At 56.0% G+C, this 14,025-nt stretch overlaps 6 protein-coding genes across 6 annotated transcripts; 2 read left to right on the forward strand and 4 right to left on the reverse strand.

Moving 5' to 3' along the window:
- Window positions 1-209: 209 nt before the first annotated feature.
- PG986_008847 (uncharacterized protein) lies at window positions 210-1,583 on the reverse strand (the record flags this gene model as incomplete). Its single annotated transcript, XM_066845069.1, has 3 exons — window positions 210-646; window positions 715-1,429; window positions 1,497-1,583. The coding sequence occupies 3 exons, from the start codon at window positions 1,581-1,583 to the stop codon at window positions 210-212; spliced, it is 1,239 nt and encodes a 412-aa protein (XP_066697467.1).
- Window positions 1,584-2,200: 617 nt separating this feature from the next.
- PG986_008848 (inorganic phosphate transport PHO88) lies at window positions 2,201-2,957 on the reverse strand (the record flags this gene model as incomplete). Its single annotated transcript, XM_066845070.1, has 3 exons — window positions 2,201-2,595; window positions 2,678-2,838; window positions 2,935-2,957. The coding sequence occupies 3 exons, from the start codon at window positions 2,955-2,957 to the stop codon at window positions 2,201-2,203; spliced, it is 579 nt and encodes a 192-aa protein (XP_066697468.1).
- Window positions 2,958-3,967: 1,010 nt separating this feature from the next.
- On the forward strand, window positions 3,968-5,143 carry PG986_008849 (uncharacterized protein; the record flags this gene model as incomplete). Its single annotated transcript, XM_066845071.1, has 1 exon — window positions 3,968-5,143. One exon carries the CDS (start codon window positions 3,968-3,970, stop codon window positions 5,141-5,143), a length of 1,176 nt encoding a protein of 391 aa, XP_066697469.1.
- Window positions 5,144-5,333: 190 nt separating this feature from the next.
- On the reverse strand, window positions 5,334-7,893 carry PG986_008850 (uncharacterized protein; the record flags this gene model as incomplete). The annotated part of the gene is made up of 2 exons (XM_066845072.1): window positions 5,334-5,660; window positions 5,950-7,893. 2 exons carry the CDS (start codon window positions 7,891-7,893, stop codon window positions 5,334-5,336), a joined length of 2,271 nt encoding a protein of 756 aa, XP_066697470.1.
- Window positions 7,894-8,483: 590 nt separating this feature from the next.
- On the reverse strand, window positions 8,484-10,521 carry PG986_008851 (uncharacterized protein; the record flags this gene model as incomplete). Its single annotated transcript, XM_066845073.1, has 4 exons — window positions 8,484-9,018; window positions 9,056-9,954; window positions 10,045-10,057; window positions 10,112-10,521. 4 exons carry the CDS (start codon window positions 10,519-10,521, stop codon window positions 8,484-8,486), a joined length of 1,857 nt encoding a protein of 618 aa, XP_066697471.1.
- A 1,733-nt stretch (window positions 10,522-12,254) lies between these two features.
- PG986_008852 (uncharacterized protein) lies at window positions 12,255-12,725 on the forward strand (the record flags this gene model as incomplete). The annotated part of the gene is made up of 2 exons (XM_066845074.1): window positions 12,255-12,456; window positions 12,508-12,725. The coding sequence occupies 2 exons, from the start codon at window positions 12,255-12,257 to the stop codon at window positions 12,723-12,725; spliced, it is 420 nt and encodes a 139-aa protein (XP_066697472.1).
- Window positions 12,726-14,025: the final 1,300 nt, after the last annotated feature.

The following is a 14,025-nucleotide window of genomic DNA, read 5'->3' on the forward strand; positions in this document are numbered from 1 at the left end:
CCGAGCCCTGGAGCATGTGTACAATACATGTCACTAGCCCTTGCACCATGTCATTCGACAACATCAACAACTGTTTCACTTGCCGGCTAACTTCGCCAACGCCTTGATGAACAGTCGCGCTTTATTTCCTCAAGTTAGGGGCATGGGTATCATGATATCATATGCAGCATCGACTCGCCTCTCCTTGCCTCATCGCCAGCACACCCTCCCTAAAACTCCAATTCTTCAACCTCCATCCCACAAGTCGTACACGTCTTAACCGTCATCCCAGACTCATTCTCAATCGTGCGCCCCCACTCATGAACATGCTTGCCGCCCTTAATCACATCGTCGAACCGGGCCTTACCGCCACCACCACCAGCACCGCCCCCTCCGAGCTTGCCGTGCTCGCGGCGGTACGCGTCGGTGCGCGTGCGCTTCTTGAGGTCCAGCAGCTTCGACTTGAACTTGGCCTCCTTGCGCTTCTTCTTCTCGACCTCGCGCCGCTCAAACTCCTCGTCGAGCGCCTGCGCCGAGCCCCACCGCTTGTCGCTGAAGGCGTACTCCTCCACCTGGTACCGCAGGAACAGCATCATGTCGTGCCAGTGCGACTTGTGGGGGTTCGGCCGCGACAGATGCGGGAGCAGTTCCTCGTCCCTCAGTTCGGCTGTTATCGGTTGCTGTCAGTCGACGCTGTTCGGTTTCAAAAGGGATATGTATGCCATGCCAACTTACGATCTGTCAACAAGTAGTCATCCTTGCACTCCGTCTTCGTGAGCAGACTATACTTCTCCGGCTTCGCCTCCTTACACCTCCCACAAACAGCGCTCCCAAACACCTCCTCCCAAACGAAGTCGATCTCCAAACTCCCGCACTCGCGGCACTTCTTGCGCTCCGCCTCATCCTTCAGCACGCTCAGGCCCGGCTCGAACGGCCCCGCCTTCTGCCGCCGCAGCTTCTTCAGGATCTGCAACCGCTCCCACTCCGCCGCCGTCATCCCCTTGGGCCGCTCCTCCGGCTCCGGCTGCCCCGGCTTCTTGCTCCCATTCGCCGTCGCCGACCCGCTCATCGCCTTGTTCCACGGGTCGTCCTCGGTGCTCAGGAAGCCGCCCTTGGTGTCGGTGATCTTGTCGAAGTCGTAGTCGACGAACTTGGTGAACTTGCGCGCCGGCCGGATTACCCCGTCGTCATTGGCGGCGTCTTTCCCAGCTTTCGATGCGCCGGTTTCGGTCGCACCGTTAATGCGGCCATCGCGGCTCGTCGCGGGCAGGTTGCGGACCGGGGCGGAGGTGGATATGGCGTCGTGGGCTCGCTTGCGGGTGTTGGGGACCTGGACGTCGTCGGCGACGAAGCCCGAGCGTGTGCGACTGAGCGGCGGCGGCGCGCCCCCTTGCCGTTGCGCGGTGTCGTTTGCTTCGCGGATGGCTTTGGCTCGTAGACGGTTTTCCTCCTGATTTGGATTGGTTAGATCCCACTCAAGAGGCAGGCATGGTAGAGAGAAAGCGGTTGCGACTCACTATTCGTCGAGTCACTTCAGGTGTTGGGGGCGAAACGGCTGCTTTGGAGGGGCCCGGGGCGCGGGGAGGTGTAGATGGTCGCGGCATTGCTGCTCTGTTTCGCTTGCAGAAGGTATGTGAAGTGGCCGATAGCAAACAAGAGAAAGTATTAGCCGTTGGGGGTATTACAAATCGATTAACGGGAAAAGAATGCGCAGGCTGCGATGCAGGATTAAAGAATGGATAGTGATGGATAAAGAAAAAGTTAGGGATCAATGACTGCCTACAGCTTGACCCCGGTGACGTCGGACACTGAGACCCACCGAGTCCCGATCGCCACCAAGTCACCCAAATTTTGATGGCGCTGATGCAAAGGTTTCAGTCAAGATGCTGTCGTTGCCTGGTCAGTCTATTTGCTTTCTAGTGCTTTTTGCCCAGGAGCAATGGTTTCAGTATTGGATTTCAGCATATAGCAAAGGGTTCTTTCTTGTAGCTTTACTGGTCAACTCCAGTGACGTGAACTTTTGTATTGGATGCGTGGCACATGAGCATATGTATATAGCGACAAGCTTGGGGGATAGGCGAACCGCGCCCATTCTACACTTTGTTGGCCATCTAACCAAGTAATCGATCATATTAGGTAAAGAAAACAGTGCGAACCCACGCAACCACCTCCGTCAGGTGGCCATATACTTTTTCTTGTATTTTTCCCGAGTATAGTGCGCTTATTCCTCCTTGGCACCACCACGACCGGCGCGCTCGGCAGCCTCAACAGCCTTCTTGTCGGACTGAGGGGTACCCTGCTGCAGGCCACCCATGAGACCGGCAGCAGCCTTGAAGGGGCGCTTGAGGTCGCCGCTAGCGGGGTGGCCGAGGACGTGGATCTTGACGAGGTTGGACTCGAGGGCGGTCTTGAGAGGGATAATGGACTGGATGATCAGGGGGTTGGTGTACTTCATGTACAGATGCATGCCGGCCATCATGGCGACACCCATCATCTGTGACCGGAAGGAGGTCTTGACCTGGGCCGAGTCGTAGGCGTGGATCGTGGTGGTGACAAGCTTGGGCTCCTCGGCCGAGCCCATAGGGGCAGGCTCGACGTACTTAAGGGTGGTCATATCTGTAGAGTGAAAGTCAGCAGCTGTCTTGGGGGTGTCGATTTTCGCAATCGAGGCGCGCGGGAGAGATGGCGGCGAGCGTACCCTTGTTCTTGTTGATCTTCATCTGGACGTAGAGGTACAGGCCAGCAATGATCAAGTTGCTGACGATGTAGAGAGCGCGGCACATGTTGAGGACATTGGGGTCGTCGAAGGGGATCTTCTTCGCGATTTGCATCGTTCCGAGGATGATGACGAGGTTCTCACTACAGAATCGCAGAATATTAGCTTCATGCACTTTACGCCACCTTTGCGACTGGGCCGCCCTCGAGACCCGCGACAATTAACGGGTAGGGACATACATTTGGGGGCTGAGGCCGAACATCTTTGCGATTTGATTTCTGGGCAAGGCCGGATTGGCGGAGAAGGGTATAGTATGGCGGAAGAGACGAGGTTGTTGAGCAAGCAAGAGGATACACCAGAAGTGAAGGAAGATAAGTACTCAGTAGATGCGCGAGTTGAAGAGTGGCCTTTTCAGATGCGATAGGGAAGGCAATGGAGAAAGATAGAAGAGGACCCTGTCCACAAAAATCTTAGAGTGCGTAGCTTGGCTTGGCACCTAAAAGCTGGAGATACAGTACTGGCCAGGTGGTGAGCTGTCCAATTGCGCTGAGTGGGGTACCTAAACGACAGGCCTGGAGAACCTAAGGTTAGCAAGAAGCTTACAATTCGGTATGTCGGTCGCAGAGTTTTCCCGACACCTGGAGATGCGGCTCAGCCAAAGTTCCAGGCGCTACTCGGCCTAGACTCGTCCGCTAATTGATACCCTGACTCAGGCCTACCTAAAAAGATCGCATCCTTGCAACCCGTCGTCAGCTGCCTCTCTCGCTGGACGACACCACAGCATGCAAGTTGCCAGGCATCGCTGGCTTTACTCATATCGACAGCCTCTCTCTTGACCTCTCAGGTTTATCAAATCTTACCTGAAGTCTAACGGCGAAGAATCATACCTTGGTCGCTGAAAGCTCAGAAGGACCCTGTAAGTGGTGTATCAGGCATTTACAAGTGTATTTCACCCCTATACAGCCAGAGTCGATGCACTATCAAAGCGATGAACATAGAGCATGAGTATTCAATGGAAACATGTTGTTTGATAACACGAAAAGATATATCATGTGTTACATCTGTTTGGTCGCTGGAAACAAGGTCCCCATTTTCATTGCCTGGAGCCCCAGGAAGCCATTTCCTACTCTTTCACTCATCACCCAAGCAATGTAGCAATCAGAAATATTCTTATAGTCTGAGAAAGTCACTATAGTAAGTAGGTAACTATGCACTTCGGACATCCAAGACAACCCAGAAACATCTACCTCTTCAGTCTATTGAGGTATCAAGATGGCCTTCCACATCTCAGACAAGTGTTTCCTGTGGCCTTGTCCAAAGCACTTCAAAGCGGCCAGGAAGAGGTATAAGAAGGGCAAGCTGGAGCATCCGAAGCAGGAGAAGGAAAAGAAGAAGAAGAAGCAGCCACAATCAGTAAGTCTCCATATACAGCTCGTCATCAACATGGACCCCAACCTCGGCTGGATCTACATGAACCAGCACCCGCTCATGTACGGGGCTCAGAACGAAGCTACCAAGGCCTGCGACTGCGCCGATTGCCACAAGATCCGCAACCAAAAAGGACATGTCGGCAAAGCACCGCCCAAGCCTGCTGCTGGCGCTGCCCATGATGGTCACAACGACACGGGACTCTTCCCCGTCCAACCAGACTTCGCAGGACACCCTCACGGTCACCACCACCAGCACCACCACCATCATATGAACAACCAGCAGCAGCACCTCGCCCCTCCCGGCTACAGCAGCGGCGTCCAGAACGTCTACATCTGGCCCTGCGGCGTCTCCCACATCAGCTTCCCCATCGTGGACTACACCCGCAGCGCCTGGAGCGCGCTGGGCTACCCGGGCCCGCACTTCTACATGGCGACGCTGCCCAACACGGCCCAGGTCTCGGACCTCGTCGCGCGCCTCGCCCCAGCCGACTCGGGCAAGGTCCTCATGGCGCGCTCGCACAAGGGCGGCGGCTGCTCCGACGCGGCGGAAGCGAGCTCCGTCGCCTCGCTCCAGAAGGCGGCGCTGCAGCTCGAGGTCTGGGCCAAGGACGACGTCGACGGCGGCGGCGGCGAGCGCAAGTCGGAGCGCGTCTCGAGCACCAGCACCGACGGCACGACGCTTCATCATCACAAGAAAGGCAAAGGCAAGCAGAAGTCGTCGCGGGTCCCTTCCCCGAGTGTGGTCGATGGTGAGGATGAGGATGATCGAGCTGACGAAGCGGGCGAGACTCAGGCGGGCGACTCAAAGAGCTCGACAAGTAGCGGGTACGATCCTGACGAAACCCTTTTCGACCATGTTCAGTTACCGTCACCGGCTTGGCCGCACTTTCAGTATATGGGTTACGGTGGAGGACCAAACAACTACAATCCCAGGATCAACAATCCCAAACTTCGCCGTGGCCCTAACGCGCGCAAAGCTTCAAGTTCTGGTGGCACTGATGAGCGCAAGACATCGTGATGAAATGGTTTTCGGGAAAGAAAAATGCATCACAGGATGAGAGTGGCATTATCCGGGTTGATTAGCGCAGATGGATGACCGGCAGATGGAATACCTTAAGATAGCATATTACCCCTTTTCACATGTATCTAGCTATGAGCTGGCCAAGTCGGCTAATTAACCAAGCTAATGAATCAACTACGATATGATCTCATGACAAAACCTCCTCCGGCTGCCCGCTGTACAGATCCTGATACGTGAACTGCTGATCCCCGTAGATGAGCATATCCGCCCATTCGTTGTGCATACTGTAGCCACAGCACAGCTTCTCGCGCGTGGCCCTCTTTTCCGGAGTGTCGCCATCGGCACTCTTTGCTACTTTTCCTTCATCGCCAGCGCCAGAAAGGGGCTTCTGCTGCTCCGTCTGAACTGCCTCTTCTCCGGCTTCCTCCTCGCTATTCTCCGATTCTCCTTCGTTATCGTTCTTCTTGGTCCAGAACCACCCTTTCGCTGCCTTCTCCTTCTTTTCCTTCTTCTTCTCCCCAATAGCAGGCTGTTTACTCTCCACAATATCCCCCCAACAAGAAGCCCCCCTCACAGTTTCCAACTCTCCACTTCCTAACCTTGCTCCCCTTACCCTCCATCCCCTCCCTCTTCCTACCCACCTCCCTCCCCCTCTCCTCCGCCCCCCTCCACGCCTCCTCAACCCCGCCCATCCCCCTCCCCCCACCCTCCCACCAGCTCCTGAGCCCCCTCCCCCCACCGCAGCACCCCGTACGTCAAAAGCGGCCGATCCATCTCCGACACCGGCACCGGCATCCCCGAACTCCCGCCCCCGTCGACCGCTCCGGCGCATACGCCGCCCCCGTCTCGTTCGCGACCTGCGCCGCCATCCGCTCCGCCAGGAACGCGAACCGCCGGCTCACGCTCTGCAGCCGCCGCTCCAGCGCGCCCACCCGCTCCATCAGCTTCTCTAAAGCCCGCGTCGCCGGCTCGTCGGTCCAGTCCCGCGGCAGCCGCCGCGGGGTCGCCAGGGTCGCGCCGTACGCGCTCTGCGCGATCAGGTCGCCCAGGAACGCGCGCTCGGCCTGCTCGGCGCGCCGCAGGTCCGCGAGCGCGGTTAGGGTGTCGGGTTGGGCGGGGGCGAAGAAGGAAGAGGAGGTGGCTTGGCCCCTGAGGTCCGCGGGCAGGTCCGCGGGTTCGGGGCGGGCGGAGGCGTAGAGCGCGGTGTGTGATGCGACGAGGCGGTTCATGAGGTGGAGGCCCATGTAGCTCAACATGTAGTTGGTGCGGTTCGTCACCTCTACCTCGGCGAGCTTGTCCTTCTTCCAGAACAGTATCTTCGAGCCTGATGTCGACTCCAGCCCGAACTTGGCGGCCACGTCTGCGTGAAACTTGGGCCCGATCTTGTTCGACACTTGTTCAGCCGACTTTGCCTCGCCGTCATAGTCGGAGTCGTCGCTGTTCGGGTGAACGACGTGCGTCTCGACCAGCTCCCCGAACCGTCGCGCATCGTCCAGCATCCGCCCGATGATAACGACGCGACCTGCGAGGAAGTTTTCGAAGTAGGCCTCGGCGCGCTTGCGCAGGGTGGACCGCATGTCGATGGCGCTGCGCATCCGGAGGCGGCGCATAACCGCCTTGGTATTCTCGTCCTGCCCCTCCTTTCCGTCCGCCGCGGCATCCATTTTCTTCCACGGATTACCATCTTTCTTCTCCCACGGTCTTGTCGATTCCGGCTCGGCTCCAGAGAATGTGACAGTCACCGTCATGGGCTGAGGCTGATACACCACCCGACTCCCGGTACTGTTGTTGTTGTTGCTGCTGCTGTTATTACTCTGCGCGACCACCACGCCCGAAAGCGGCGGCAGTCCCGCCCACAGCGCCGACACCACATCGTCCACCACGCGCGCCTCGTCGAACCACGTCTCCATCCCGTCGGCGTCGCGCAGCACCTCCTCGTACAGCCGCCACGGCACCCTCTCGTCCCCCAAGTCGCCGCCGCCGTCCCCGGCAAAGTACTCGGTGATGTTGAACGCGACGTCGCGCCTCAGCGCGCCCAAGCGCTGGCCCTTGATGAACTGGCGGCCGAGGTTCTTGAACGCGACGCCGAACGCCCAGAAGATGGGCCCGTAGGGGTCGCTCTTGTCCTCGGCGAGGAGGAACAGCAGGAGGGCCATGAAGGCCAGGAAGGTGACCATGGGCTGGAAAAGGGGGCCCATCTCCACGCAGAGGGCGTTCCAGGCCGACACCGCCCAGTTGAAGGTTTTCATCACGATTGAGGCGGCCTGGTAAAAGATGCGGAGCGCCTCGGGTGCGGTGCTGTTGAGAGTGGTGATGGTGGTGTTGGTGCCATTGATGCGACGGCGGCGGTATATGATGGAGTCGCTTTCAATGGAGGTTGCGGGGATTGAGGAAGTGCTGTTGACGATGTTGTTGCCGCTGCTGCTATCGGCGCCTTCGGAGAACCGGACAGATTTGGGCGATATAAACGAAGTGGAATAGTGGCGCTCATCGGTCGGTGTGGGTGCGAGGTAGTCCATGTCTGCGAAGTCTTCCATATCTGTGATGTCTTCATACGAGTTCTGGTCTCCGTACGAGGTCTGGTCTTCGTACGAGGTCTGGTCCGGATAGAGTTGGTTCGCGGGCGACATTTGGCTGGCTCGACGCCGTAGGATGTCATTGCTCTGCTGAAATGGTGCGGAATAGGCCGTTCTGCTGTGGTCTACCGCATACGGTGTGTAGCCTTCTTCGTCGTCTTCCTCGTCCATTATGTAAGATTGGCGTTGGGGGCTTGCCCTCGGCTGTCCCTGACGGGTGTAGCTGTAGAATCCCGACATAATGACTGACTTGTCGTTTCCTACATCGGGTATGGGATCACAGCACTCAAGTAAGTTTATCGTAATCGCATATGTGATGGGTGGACTTGGTTTGCCAGGAGAGTGCGGACTAGTGGGATGTTTTCTTTGTCACTGAGAAGGGAGGGTTTCTAAACATACCTACCGGAACCAGCAGCGTTAAACCTCCTGGCATGCATGGCTCCAACCAAGGGATCGCCCGCTGTCAAAACATAATGAAACCTAGCATACTTGAGACATAAACACAACATCTACTTCCGCGCTGTCTATGTCAGCTATCCGAGCTTCATTGTTGTTCGTGGGGTTTTTGAGGAGGCTATAGCTTCAACCTCAATGTGACGAGGATTTTGCCAATCATCGCGACACTCCTGTATCAGAAATCATACTTCGATTAGTCATTACATCTAATCGCTCGTCTCCAAGTCTAAAAAGTTGCTCCACATATGAGTACAATATCGTATCTCCTTCTATCTTCTCAGATCTAGATAAGACGGTGTCACCTCCTATGCCACCGCAGCACAATCTTCTCCGGCTCCGTAATATGCAGCAACGGCCCCGTCGTCCCGAACCCAGACCGATCCAGCACCCCCTTGAGCTCCCCGCGCGCCTCCTGCACCGCCGCCTCCGCCGAGCCCGCCTTCGCGACGACCTCGGGCCTCGGCACGGGCTCCACGCTCGCTTGCGAGAAGGCCGTGAACATGGCGACTGTGAATTCGACCTGGGTAGCGGGCAACATGATGAGCATCTAACATCTTATATCTCAAAGGGTATCGGTATCGACTTACCTGCGAGAACTTCATCCCCAGACAGATGCGCGGCCCCATCGACCAGAACGAGCTCAGCGCCAGCGGCGGCGCCACCAGCTTCTCCGCTGTCTGCCCCGCGGGCTCGGGCCTATACTCAGGCCAGCCGGGCTTATCGGTGCCGGCGGGTATGATGAAGCGTTCCGGCTTCCACTCCTCGCAGTCCGGGCCCCAGAGCTCGGAAGACAAGTACGTGGCGTGCAGATTCGCATGGACCAGCGTCCCCGCGGGGGACCTGTATCGCTGTCTTCTCCTTCGCATCTGTTTTCGACAGCACGACCTGTAGCTGATTATCCACAGCTGTCTGCCGCGTCACCAGCAGCGCCGGGTGGTACAGCCTTAGCGTCTCGAACAGCAGGGCCTGACAGCGCTTCAGCTTGGGGAAGATGTTCTTGTAATCGCTCCGATCGACGCCGCTCGCGAGCACCCCGTCGATCTCCTCCTGGATCCACTTCTGGTACTCGGGCCGCGTCGCCAGCATGCTGACCGTGAAGGCGAGCGACGAGGCCGTCGTGTCGTGGCCCGCGAAGCTCATGACGAACATGTTGCCCATCAGGTCCTGCTTGGAGAAGCCCTTTTTGCGACCCCCCACCGTCGCGCTTTGCTCCTCTGTTGCCGTGTTCGCGTCGTCGCGCGCGTTGGAGACGAGTGCCGAGAGGAAAGTGTTGGGTTTCTTCTTCTCTGATGATAAGGAAGAGGCGACTGACGCCTTAGCCCCTGACCCGTCCGAGTCCACCTCCTCCTGCGCCCTAATCAAGTCATTGATGTACAGCCCCGCCTCATCGAACGCGACCTTCTTCTCGCTAATGTACTTAGGCAGCAGCCCCAGCACCGCCGGCGGCAGCTGGCTGGCCACCGTCGTCAGCATCAGCTCGTGCAGGACCGAGGTGAGCGAGTCGCGGAACGAGAGCCGGCGGCCCTCGCTCTTCTGGCGCGCGCCCGTCGAGAAGGCCTGCGGCGCCCCCAGGCCGACGCCCATGAAGGCGTGCAGCGCGATGGTCCGGCTGTCGTCGCACAGCGTCGTGTGCGCGCCGTCCGCGCGCGCGAAGATCTTCTCGTCCAGCATCTCCTGCACCTGCCGCGTCGTCTCCTCCCAGACCAGCACGCTGATGCGCTCGTTGAAGCAGGGGCCGATGATGCGCTTGTGGCGCATCCAGTCTTCGCCCTCGACCTGGAGCAAAACAGATGTTTAGCTCTTCACCCCTCCCCCTGATACGAACAGAGGGTCAACCAACTTACCGTAAGAACATTGGGGCCATACATTCCCAACGCAGCTGCTATGAGGTCAGTACACTATTTCAGGGGTCCTATAAGGAGTGAGAAATTACTTGCCGACATGCTCCGGCGGCTTGGTCCAAGCCTTGTACCTCGTCATGATCTCCTCATTCGCCACCGGGTCGGCACACATGAACTGGATGGTCCCCGGGCTGATGACCCAAAAGGCCGGGCCGAAGCGGTCGTGCAGCTCCCAGCCGTCCTCCTTGGGCCAGTCCATGGTGATGACGCGAGTGAAGAGACACAGGGGCTCGGGCAGCAGCCGGCAGAGCGGCAGGAACCAGGCCCGGGGCGCGAGCCAGGACTGCGCGATGATCCATAGCGGGTTGAAGGTGTAGAAGGGGCTCACGATGACGGGGATGCCCGTCCGCCGCACCTTGTTGTAGTTGGTGTACAGGCCGGCCACGCTGTAGAGCAGCGTCGCGGCAACTAGCGCGCTGCCAAGGACGAGTAGGTTGACCATGATTTGCGTATATATGATATGTATGTGATTGTGTGACCGCGCTGGGGTCTGGCGCGGAGCTGTACGGTGATAGTGACAGAGCGAAAGCAATAATGTGGCGCTCGACGTGTCACTTAATAGTCCGGTATCGATATGATCAGTACGAAGTAATAAACCAGTCTGTCATTTCAGTCATTCTTGCCGGCAGATGAGAGCTCTTTTTGTTTACTGCCGGGGGTTGTATGCGGTCGGGCCAATCAAATAGTATCCGGTTTGGAAAGGGGGGTGGTATCGGCGTCACACCATGCGCCGGCTAGTCTATTTCCGGAGGCGGCAGTCTCGCTGTATGGATGTGAAACATGTCCTGAAAAGAACTGTGGGTTGTCTATCCTTGTAGAGGGTGGTTGGTAAATCGTCACCTTGGGCACCCCTTCGTCTGACGTGAGTCCGGCGCCCCGGCGTGATTGTGCCGTACATACACTCCATGAACTTGGCGTGCCCCGGCGTTCCCGGGTCCGTGGTCAGGGTCTCTCTTCCATCTCACTTTCTGACCTAGTCTAGATCTAGCTCCAAGATGTGATTACGTTAGTCAGCAGCCATACTGACGGAGGCTGTTCCGGCAACTTCTGCTTCTGAGGCAAGATATCAGGACGTCAGCGAGAAGAATCATTTCTTTCTCGTACGAAGATGGCCAGATATCCATATAGCCTAGTATCTTTGCAGATGTTTCTATGGCAGCCGATATGGGCTTTTGAGTCCGTGAGACAAAATCGAAACAGGATCGTCGAGATCTAAGCTTCCCCATTTTTACATATGTGGAGATACGTGAAGTGGGATGCCCATCAGTGCTACATTTACGGGATACTCCGCACTCGTATTACTTTTCGAGATTGGCTCATTGGCTCCTGTTTTGACATCCTTATCTCGAACATCTGTATGCATGGATATACATGATAGAGTTTGAATATAGCACTTCTATAGGTCACAGGTTTGCAACTTTACCTTTACGGCTCAACCAAACCGTCGGTACCTTGGACACTTTACACGAGCCATGAATGTCTCTTATTGGTTGCTTCCAGCTTTGGGTAATGAACCGTGTCTTAGACATCTGTATGATGGTAAGGATGTGTTACTAGAATATTTATATGGTCCATTGTCTATCTAAGAGGGAAGCATAAAAACAGTACAGTACTATATATACGCCGCAGTGATTTGAAAGATGGCATGTGGCCATCTGCCACGCAATCCAGCGACCAGCTAAGCTAGAAGGGCCATTGATAACAGACCTGATAAAGCACCAAAGCAGCTAATATTTGGCTGTTTCTTAAGAGACGTATGAATGGTGACAAGAATCGAGGTTTTGGTTCAATTGCAGCTTATATCCGAGTGCCCATATGCACTTCGCTTATCCCATTCGAGAATTATGCGAGCCCTGGCAGCTTGAATGGCTTTGAGTTGCTTGGACTAGGTTAGTCCGGAATCTTGTTAATTCCCACTGGCCAAGCCGTAGTCGTCGGTGTTAAGCCCTACTGTTACCCTGATCCGAATATGTGTACGTCGTATACCCAGGTATGTTGTCATACTTGGGCAACGTTCATGCAAGTTCATGCAAGGGAGTTTCCTTCCCGGTGGGAGCACTGACCCGAGGCCCCGAGCAACATCTCCATCTCTAGGCAGCTTCAGCAAACTCTCCCAACTCTCCCACCTCGCACCCCCGCCTTCTCTTCGTCTCTCGCAACTCCACATCCGCAACAATGGTCTCTTATGAGGTGGCTCACGGAAAGTGTCTCTGCGGAACGATCGAAATCGAGGCCAAGGGCGACTACAAAGCATCTGTGGCATGCAGCTGCAAGAACTGCCAGATTTGCAGTGGCTCTGTCTACACGGTGAACTGGGCCTACCCCAAGGACACCATCACGGTCACCAAAGGTGCCGACAGCCTCAAGACGTACGAAGGTGCGTATTTTCCATCCATCGTCGCAAACACGATACTGACCAACCAAAAAGACAAAGCTACCGATTCGGGCAAGTCGGTACTGCGCCGGTTCTGTGGGCGCTGCGGCAGTGGCATCTATTCGGAGATTGAAGACGGCAATTGCTTCGTCAAGGCGCCCGTCATGGAAGGGGGCTGCGAGCCACAGCCTGTTGCCCATATCTTCACCAGGAACTTGCCTGAATGGGCACAGGGCAACAAGACCGGAAACCAAGTGGAAAACGGGTTGTAGGGTCGTGGTTTCGGAAGAGAGGGGCATATGCGGCTCAAGAATGACATCACCTGGTGTATGACAGTGAAGCGCAGAAAAGCAAATACCAAGCAATACTCGCAATGGCAATGGTTCTCGCTATGCTCCTTGTCACGTGTTTATGCTCGACAGTCCACCAATGCACATGGCAATCGGCCATTGTCGGTGCCCTCAAAAGGAGACGACAGGTCTTACTCATTGTGGCGTGCGGTCTCTGAATGCGGGTTGGCCAGTTAGGAGGGATATTGGCAAGACTGGACTAATCAAGACAACCAGCCTTCCAGATGTGATGACAACCAAATCATCCATTTATTGCTTCGTTGTGTTTCCAGATCTTCGCGAGAGTGTATACGATTATTTCTTATGGGTGCCATGCGAGCATTGGTAGCATCAGTGTATTCAAGCGAGTAGCGTTGGGTGTCGACGTACCTGATCTGCAAGCAGTAAGTCCAGTACAGTGCCTTCTCAATGACACTTCTGGAGTGATGTGCTTCTTGTTTCAATGTTTATCTGACTGCCGACCGACCTGAGATCTGGGGATCTGAGATTTGCGGTGCCAAGTGCTGATGACAGCATGTTTGCATGCCGAACAGGCAAAGGCCGAGAACCTTCTTCCCCAAATACTGAAGCAGCCAGCCAGCAGTCCAACTCAATTCACCCCACCTTCCCCCACACCCAGCTTTGTCTTAGCCAGGCCTAGCCCCAAGCCAGTAAAAGTAAGGGTACCTACGAACGGACCATGCCAGAGTGTGTGTGAGGGACACCCTGAAAGAAGAAGAAAAAGAAAAAGAAAAAAAAGCGCTGGACCATGCCGGCAAACTTTTCGTCCAGTCGGGTGTGTGTCTGGAGGTTCTGTCTATCGCATTCATCATGACAAGACGAGTCGTCGACTTTCTTTGACAAAAGGAGCTTTCCGTGACAGCTCTGAGCTGCTGGCACTTTGGATTGACAAACAACACTCACCATCTTCTCTTGCGGCTTTGTCACTTAAAAGCATTGCTACCCTCCATCCGGCTGGAAGGGAAAAAAAGCCGTCTTACCCTCTGGCTGCAGCGCGGACTCCCGTTCCGTCATCGCTTGTCACATCTTGTGCTGCCCCTCCAAACCTCCAAACCGCACTAGTGCGTAGTCCCCAAAGAACCAGAAAAAAAAGAGGGAGAGTCAAAAGCTGCCCGTACGTACGTGTATCCAAATCTGGCTTGTGATTTTAATTGATTGATGGTGTATACTGGCCCGAGCAAGTTCGAGACTATATACTTACTTTGCTACCCTTCTTCTCAGT

This window comes from Apiospora aurea (genome assembly GCF_038362705.1).
Source record: "Apiospora aurea strain CBS 24483 chromosome Unknown utg000006l_segment0_segment0, whole genome shotgun sequence".
In the NCBI taxonomy this organism is placed as follows: domain Eukaryota; kingdom Fungi; phylum Ascomycota; class Sordariomycetes; order Amphisphaeriales; family Apiosporaceae; genus Apiospora; species Apiospora aurea.